The 8,936-nt window shown below is 46.7% G+C and overlaps 2 protein-coding genes across 3 annotated transcripts; one reads left to right on the forward strand and one right to left on the reverse strand.

Moving 5' to 3' along the window:
• Positions 1-2,066: 2,066 nt before the first annotated feature.
• Positions 2,067-4,018, reverse strand: LOC6600164 (DNA-directed RNA polymerase II subunit RPB1). 2 transcript variants are annotated; one of them, XM_026990860.1, is made up of 2 exons: positions 3,640-4,018; positions 2,067-3,213 (listed from the first exon to the last, which is right to left on the reverse strand). In XM_026990860.1, the coding sequence occupies exons 1-2, from the start codon at positions 4,008-4,010 to the stop codon at positions 2,118-2,120; spliced, it is 1,467 nt and encodes a 488-aa protein (XP_026846661.1). In that variant the 5' UTR covers positions 4,011-4,018; the 3' UTR covers positions 2,067-2,117. The 2 variants fall into 2 exon arrangements, with proteins under 2 accessions (XP_026846661.1, XP_026846660.1); XM_026990859.1 differs by having other exon boundaries at positions 2,067-3,045; positions 3,448-4,018.
• A 1,100-nt stretch (positions 4,019-5,118) lies between these two features.
• LOC6600132 (hypoxia up-regulated protein 1) lies at positions 5,119-8,833 on the forward strand. Its single transcript, XM_002025213.2, has 3 exons — positions 5,119-5,246; positions 5,453-5,815; positions 5,992-8,833. The coding sequence occupies exons 2-3, from the start codon at positions 5,457-5,459 to the stop codon at positions 8,459-8,461; spliced, it is 2,829 nt and encodes a 942-aa protein (XP_002025249.1). The 5' UTR covers positions 5,119-5,246; positions 5,453-5,456; the 3' UTR covers positions 8,462-8,833.
• The last annotated feature ends 103 nt before the right edge of the window (positions 8,834-8,936 follow it).

Raw genomic sequence — 8,936 nt, forward strand, 5'->3', positions numbered from 1 at the left:
ATGGCCTTATGTATGTATTAAATAATTGTTACTGTTAGTTGGATAGCTGCGCTTTGTGCGATTAATTACTTTAATCTGGACCGGTGACTGGTGCTTTCCGATATTAGATGCTTTCGAGAAATGGCTGCATTCGATTATCCACCCACCTCACGCCATATAATTAGTAATTGTAAGCTTATTTGCTATATTATCCCAGAAATTCCGCATAGAAACGCATTTTACCAAAAAACTATAGAATCAAATCGATCAGAGGACAAACATTTTCCAGATGGTGGATCATTGAGGGAACAAAGAGCCTTGACTTCTGCTTAAGACTTATAATTTGCCAACTGAATAATACCTCTTAATCTATGGACCAGTCGCTAGAATATACATACATATGTACATGCAAGTGCATGGGTATGAGCATGTGTATGTACATATATGCAATATCGATCAATAATTAATTTTTGTATTGATAGGTAATAGTATCGAAAATCGGAAAACGCGCAAGCTTGGGCTTGAACAAATTATCGTTTCATTTCCGTTTTGAGAAAACATGCGATATATATAGTATTTATTTATATATACATATATATATATATATATATGTATATATATATATGTATGTACATCCATATATGTATATGTAAATCTGTAGAGCTAGTTATTGCTGACCTAAGGCTACATAAGTGCTTTTTAAAGAAATATATAGACCGCAAGAAACGAAGAAATCAAGAAGTGGCGGCGAAGGGGGACAAGAAACTTGTATGTACGAAACACAATATACAGAACATTCACACTACCACATAAAAACATACATGAATAGAGGATAGATCATATATATTCATACATATACATACATATACATAAACATATACATATTCAGACATATATACATAACTGTACTAATTTATTTTCCGTTGCGTTTAGTGTGATAATTGATTAGCGAAGGACGTAGGAGAAGGATTTGCAAATAAACTATAAGAAAACCATAAACCAATTCCATGTATACAACTTTACTTTTGAGCTGGGATCACAAATCGATTCATTTGTTCATTACATGCATTAAATAAAGGATCCGGTATCGAATGGGATCATCAAATAAGTATATGTATATCGATTGGGGCGATTGATAAAAAATTCGAGCTGTGGGATTTCCAGTTATGTGCACATATTTATATCCGATTCGTTTCCGATCTTATATAGTACAAATATTCTTGATAAGCATGAGGCCAGATGACACTCTTGTTTGTGGCCTCCTATGATATCACACTGAACTGTAAGGACGAGTCCAAAAGAAAGCAATGTTTCATCAGATACGATGGGGTCAAATTTGGGTCAGATCGGGTCATTATTACAGTCAGAATGAAGAACAAAATTTCCCGTGACAGACTTGACTCAATCCTACGTGCTCGATCTCTATCGATCACTGAGATGGCGGAGTGAGCGGGATATGCATAACGGCTAGATGGTACTTCGTTGGTGGGAAGATAGAGAAATTCAAAGGAAAAGTATTTTGGTACTTAGATTATTTTCATTTCATTTAGTATAGAGTATAGACGGAGTGCAAGAATATATCGTACATATGTATATGTATACTGCAGGAGGCACGTGCCACTCGCGTTCTAACTCGGTATAAATTATTTCCGTACGGTTGTACTCGTATTCCACTGTCTAACATTCCACTGTCTTTCTGGAAAAAACAGGAAGGTTGGCGAGACCAGATAGATAGATACTCGTAGACCAGATTGGCGAGACCAGGAAGTGTGAGCGAGATACTTTTCTTGTCTTTACAACTGGGAATTGCTGTTGTTGCACCAAGAAGCACAAAGCACCAACACCAACAAAAGTATTCCTTGTGTTTTTCAGTAGTCAAACAATAACCCCAATGGATATAGGTTTTGCATTCTCGGGTTCGAGCAGGGTCCATTCACGCCGTGTACTTTGTTATCGTGTTCTCGGGCCCGAGCACCGGTCGCGAGGCTAGCGCCGGTTGCGAACAATAACAACAGTTTTTTAGACTGTTTCAGTAGCGTTGTGTAACCGGGAAAGCATTACTTTTTGAAAATTGATCAATATTTTTTCTCTTCAACTTTATTGCTATTATTTCTCTATAATGCCATCGCGAAATTCTCTTAGTATTGCAAGCCTTGACTGCAAGGAGCCTTCTGGAACACACCCTGGCAGCTGAAAACGTAGTTTTTAGGACAGGGCTGAGCGGGAATGGAGGTCGGGGATGGGGGTCCGCCGTAGCCGGACGATGCGGATCCGTAAGCAGTCCTTGCTGATCCCAGCATATCCCCCATGCGAGCGTAGCCAGAGTATTTCGGCGCGGAATACGTGGGAGCGTTGGGAGCTGAATAGCTTGATGACGCAGGCGCTGAGTAGGAAGGATAAGAAGACTTGGGTGCTGAATAACTTGGAGCGGCAGGTGCTGAATAGCCTGTTGTTGTAGGCGCTGAGAAGGATTGAGCTGCTGAGGATGAATAAGAAGACTTGGGTGCTGAATTGCTGGGAGCAGAGTACGAAGCGGTTGCGGGTGCGGAATAAGATGAAGTCGCAGGTGCCGAATAACTTGGACTAGCAGGTGCTGAATAGCTTGGAATGGCAGGCGCTGAATAACTTTGGCCGGCCGGTGCCGAATAGCTTGGAGCCGCAGGCGCTAAATAGCTTGGAGCAGAATAGCTTGGAGCCGCAGGCGCTGAATTGCTTGGAGCAGCAGGTGTTGAATAAGTTTGAGCGGCAGGCGCTGAATAACTTTGCGGGGCCGGTGCTGAATAAGTTGGAGCTGCAGGTGCTTTATAGCTTGGAGCCGCAGGAGCTGAGTAACTTGGAGCGGCAGGTGCTGAATAGCTTGAAGCGGGCGCCGAGTATGATGACGGTGCTGTTGATGAATAAGAAGACTTGGGTGCTGAATAACTTTGAGCCGTAGGTGTTGAATAACTTTGAGCCGTAGGTGTTGAATAACTTTGAGCCGCAGGTGCTGAATAATTTGGTGACGCAGGTGCTGAATAGCTGGGAGCGGCAGGTGCTGAATAATTTGGTGACGCAGGTGCTGAATAACTTTGAGCCGCAGGTGCTGAATAGCTCGGAGCCGCAGGTGCTGAATAAGTTGGAACGGGAGGTGGTGCATAGTTGGGAGCGGCTGGTCTTGAATAGCTGGGAGCAGCAGGAGCAGAATAATTCGGAGCGGCAGGTGCTGAATAACTTTGAGCCGCAGGCGTAGAATAACTTGGAGCGGCAGGTGCTTTATAGCTTGGAGCCGCAGGAGCTGAGTAACTTGGAGCGGCAGGTGCTGAATAGCTTGAAGCGGGCGCCGAGTATGATGACGGTGCTGTTGATGAATAAGAAGACTTGGGTTCTGAATAACTTTGAGCCGCAGGTGCTGAATAATTTGGTGACGCAGGTGCTGAATAGCTGGGAGCGGCAGGTGCTGAATAATTTGGTGACGCAGGTGCTGAATAACTTTGAGCCGCAGGGGCTGAATAGCTCGGAGCCGCAGGTGCTGAATAGCTCGGAGCCGCAGGTGCTGAATAAGTTGGAACGGGAGGTGGTGCATAGTTGGGAGCGGCTGGTCTTGAATAGCTGGGAGCGGCAGGAGCAGAATAATTCGGAGCGGCAGGTGCTGAATAACTTTGAGCCGCAGGCGTAGAATAACTTGGAGCGGCTGGTGCTGAATGGCTCGGAGTGGCAGGTGCGGAATAGCTCGGAACAGCAGGCACCGAGTATGTTGGAGCTGCTGATGATGAATAAGAAGGCTTTGGTGCTGAATAGCTCGGAACTGCAGGTGCTGAATAGGATGGAGCCGCAGGCGCTGAGTAGCTGGATTGGGAATTGTAAATGACGGGCGCGGCATATGCTTGGGCGGGAATGCCCGACGACGATCTTGCGTGACGGTCATCGAGCTCGGTTTCAGGGATGAGCAAGTCCTCGAAATCCTGCTTATAATATTCGGACAGAGACTCCGCTGAGACCAGGGCCAACAGGCATCCGATTGCCAGGAGTGATGGGAGGCGCGGTCCGCACATGTTCGATGATGGTCGATCTAAGAATGTAAACTGAAATCAGGTGGCAGGGAAGTTCTTATATAAACAAAAAGAGATATAAAATCAGCAAAAATTTCGAAATCACGAAAAATTGCGCAAGTCGAAATCTGGCATGACTATTTTTTAATTCACTAGAATCGATCAGTTTTCAAAGCCATTTCACCTGACCCACTAATTGTTGACTCGGCGTTTCGGGATAAAAATCCAAAGTAGACCAGTTTCATACCCTGTTAGTAATTAATATGAAAACGTTTTGCACATTTACATTTGAAATATGAGTAAAAAATATATTACCTTAGATAGATACATATATAGAGCTAATTTCATAAAAATAGTACTGCAGCACCTCACCTTAGAAAACTGTTTTCAGACACGTAGGGTAAATCCCATTACATTTTCATTTTTTTTTCCTTTTTGTTGTATGAATTTAGAGATTAGACAAATACACAAGAAATACGCCGTCCCTGAAAATTGTAGTGCAGACATAGCCTAAGAAATGTTATATTTAATATGATCATGATGGCATTAAATTATTTCTGATCATACAAAATTATGCACTTTCCTCGGTGCATTGTAAATTTTAGAAGGAAACTCAGTGGTCTCCCACATTCAGAATTAAAAGTAATGCTTTCGCGATGCCTAATTTTGAAATAGAGGAGTTAGGGTGTATTTTTTTCCTGCTCGATGGGTTTTTTCTTGTCAGTATGATAAATGAGTAGTTGCATGACCATTCCAACAATTGTTAAAATATAAATTGCAGGCAATGTTTTGTTTTTACTCTGTCAGCAAAACATATAAACAAATATGTGTGTACGTAAAAGTATTAAAATTCGGTCAACGTTGGAATGCTGAAGCATCAATTTGTGGCTTAAATTTGTATATTCAACAAAATGTTTCCATTTTCAAAAAGAGTTGTAAGCGAAAAAAACGAATTTTTAAATTAAATTGCAGCACTGTTTTCATATCGATATGTCATCGATAGCAGCTGGTAGCGACCTCTGGCGGCGACGACAGCCCCCAAATCAACACGTCAACGATTTCTTCTTCTTGCATCGCTCAACACCTGAACGTCGGCGCGACTTTTCGCTAAGTGTTAAATTATTGATGTGTCTTGTGGATCTTCAATTGACATAAAACATTTGTTTCTGACTTTTCCAATCGACGTGCACAGCCCACAGACCCCACTGTCTGACAACACAGGCCAACTAAAACCGACACGTAAGTAAAAACTACTTTAAAAAAAAAATTGAGCTGGTACAGGGGGAGAGGGAGCGGTGCTTCGACAGCTGCTTGCGTTGCAAAAAGAGGGAGAAAAAACCAAAAGAATAGCGGAAGAAGTAGGAGGAAATAAATAAAAAGGTTATTGCTCTTCCCATCATGCGACTCAATCTGCATTAATTTATAATTTGTATAATTCCGTGCAGAAAAATGGAGCTGCTAGCGAGTGCGGGCCGCTCGTGGCGCACACAAATTCTTATGCTGGGTGTCGTTACCGTTCTCGTGGGAATGCTGCATCTTCCCACTGCCCAGTCGGCTGCTGTTATGTCCGTGGACTTGGGTACCGAGTGGATGAAGGTGGGCGTCGTCTCGCCGGGCGTGCCCATGGAGATTGCTCTGAACCGTGAGTCCAAGCGTAAGACGCCGGCCATTATCGCATTCCGCGATGGCGTTCGCACCGTTGGCGAGGATGCCCAGACCATTGGCATTCGTGAACCGTCTTCGGCCTACGGCTATTTGCTGGATCTTCTCGGCAAGACCATCGATAACCCCATTGTGGATCTTTACCGGTAAGTTGATGCCTCTATTTTTGTTTTTTTATGTGTGTGTGCGTGTGAGTCGGTGTGGTTTTCGGCCACGTCAGTGCTTAATGGCCAAGATTAGCTTGAATGACTCGGACACTCTGTGAATGACTGCCTGCTTTAGAGGACCCTTTTTAATTAGAACATTTTTTCGACAACCACAGAAAACGCTTCCCCTACTACAACATTGTCGGCGACCCGGAACGCAATACGGTGGTGTTCAAGAAAAGCGACACCGAGGAATTTTCAGTAGAAGAACTCATCGCGCAAATGTTGGTCAAGGCCAAGGAGTACGCCCAAATATCCACACAGCAGTCCATAGCCGAATGTGTCCTCACTGTACCCGGTTACTTTGGCCAGGCCGAGCGGGAGGCTTTGCTGGCCGCTGCCCAACTGGCCAACCTGAAGGTGCTGCAGCTTATCAACGACTACGCGGCAGTGGCCCTCAACTACGGGGTCTTCCATCGCGGCGAGATCAACGAGACGGCTCAGTACTATCTGTTCTACGACATGGGTGCCTATAAGACGTCAGCGGCAGTCGTGAGCTACCAACTGGTAAAGGACAAGCAAACTAAGGAGACGAATCCGGTGGTGCAGGTGCTGGGCGTGGGATTCGATCGCACGCTGGGTGGTTTGGAGATACAGTTGCGTTTGCGCGACTATCTGGCCACCGAGTTTAATGCGCTAAAGAAGACCAAGACGGATGTGACCACCAGTCCCCGGGCCCTAGCCAAGCTTTTCAAGGAAGCCGGTCGGCTGAAGAACGTTTTGTCGGCGAATAACGAACATTATGCCCAGATCGAGAACCTCCTGGAGGACATCGACTTCAAGCTGCCGGTCTCTCGCGAGAAGCTGGAGGAGATCTGTGCGGATCTGTGGCCACGCACCACCAATCCACTAAAGCAGGCCCTTGCCTCATCTAATCTGAGCCTCGACCTGATCAATCAAGTGATTTTGTTCGGTGGCGGCACGCGCGTGCCCCGTGTCCAGGAGACCATCAAGGCTCTTATCAAGCAGGAGCTGGGCAAGAATCTTAATGCCGACGAGTCGGCCACCATGGGCGCTGTTTACAAGGCGGCCGATCTTTCCGCTGGCTTCAAGGTGAAGAAATTTGTGGTTAAGGACGCCGTCCTATATCCCCTCCAAGTGGTCTTCGACAGCGTTGCCGCAGATGGCGTTTCTGCGAAGAAGGTAAAGCGCGTCCTGTTCGGATTGATGAATCCCTATCCCCAGAAGAAGGTGATCACCTTTAACAAGCACTCGGACGACTTTGAGTTCTTTGTGAACTACGGCGACCTGGATCGTTACAGCCAAGAGACAGTCGCATCCATGGGCAGCTTGAACATTACGCGTGTGGAAATCAGGCAGGTCAAAGAACTGCTGGAGAGTTTGAAGAAGGACCTGGTCGAGAACAAGGGAATCAAGGCATATTTCGAGCTCAACGAATCGGGCATCGTCCGGTGCACTGGTGTTGAATATATCTACGACAAGCAGAAGCCAGACGATGCGGACGAGGACAGCACTCTGGCCAAGCTGGGCAGTACCATCAGCAAGCTTTTCACCAAGAAATCCGACACGGCGGACGATTCAACTGATGACATAAAGGACGACGCTGGGCCCGAGGAGTCAACGGGAGGAGCAGGTGAAACACCCAAGACGGAAGATAGCCAGACTGAGAAGCCTGCTGAGGCTGAGCAGAAGGAGAAGAAGACTACGGACTCTGACCCAGAGGGCGAGGCCAAGGAGAAACCCGACGCTATTAAGCTGGTCACCGTTAAGGCTCCCGTGGCCCACAACACCCATGTGCTGTTTACGGCCAACCTGTCCGGGTCCGCCTACGACAGCTCGCTGGCCAAGCTGACGGCCATCAACAAGATCGAGGAGGAGCGTGTGCGCCTTGAGTCCGCCTTCAACTCTCTCGAGTCGCACATCATCGAGGTGCAGCAGAAGCTGACTGAGGATGCCTATGAGAGCTGTGCCACTGCAAAGGAAAAGGAGAAGCTCCTGGCCGAGTGCAGCACTCTGTCCGAATGGCTGTACGAGGATCTCGAAGATCCTAAGCCGGAGATCTACGAGGACAAGTTGCACGAGCTCAAGAAGCTCTCGGGTGTCTTCCTCGCCCGTCATTGGGAGCACGAAGAACGGCCCGAGGCCACCAAGGCCCTTAAGGGCATGCTCGACGGCGCCGAGAAGTTCCTGGTCACCGCCCGTAACCTCACCAAGGACACCAATCCTGAAAAAGATGTCTACACCCAAGTGGAGATCGACACCCTCGCCAAGGCCATCGATGAGAGCAGGTCCTGGCTCAAGACTGAGACCGCCGCCCAGAAGAAGCTCCCACGCAATGCCGATATTAGGTTGTCGGTCAAAGAAATCACCGCCAAGATGAGCCTGCTGGACCGCGAAGTCAAGTATCTGGTGAACAAGATCAAGATCTGGAAGCCCAAGGTCGCCGACAAGGACAAGAAACCCAAAGAGACTGACAAAGAGGAGCAAAAGGAGGGAGAAGCTGCTGGCAGCGGCGACGAAGAGCAGATAAAGGAGAACCCTGAGCAGCAGCAGCAGCCAGACGACGAGCCGGAGCTCACACCCACGCCCACAGTTGAATCCAAGACACCACACAGCGAACTCTAAACCAAGTCCGACACTGGGGTAGATAAAGGCAAGGCGCGAAATGCTGGGAGAGACCTGACGATTAATGGATGTTCGTAATGCACATAGGGCGGGGGCCGCGGGGCGCCGCTGACCAGATGCGTCAACGGCGACTGCCAAACAGGATGCGGAAACGAACTTCAGGGGGAGGCGAAAATCTGATCATTTCTAATCTTTGGGGGGTAGGGGATCCGATCGGTACAGGTCTCCGGACCACAACATTTCGCGCCAGGCAAGATATATTTCTACGTTTTTTTTGTATTCAAATTAGCTAAAGTCGGGGTTTAATTATGCTAATCTATCTCTAATCTAATAAAACAAAAACAAACAAAATGTAAAATGTAACAAACGAAATCCAATTCCAATCCATTCCGTTGTGCTTTAAACTATTCCTTCTTCGATCTGCATAAAAACAAAATTTAAAGTACCCAAGACCCATGACTATCTATCTATATGA

The sequence above is a fragment of the Drosophila persimilis genome, unplaced genomic scaffold, assembly GCF_003286085.1.
Source record: "Drosophila persimilis strain 14011-0111.01,24,50 unplaced genomic scaffold, DperRS2 tig00000622-arrow-arrow-pilon, whole genome shotgun sequence".
Taxonomy (NCBI): Eukaryota; Metazoa; Arthropoda; class Insecta; order Diptera; family Drosophilidae; genus Drosophila; species Drosophila persimilis.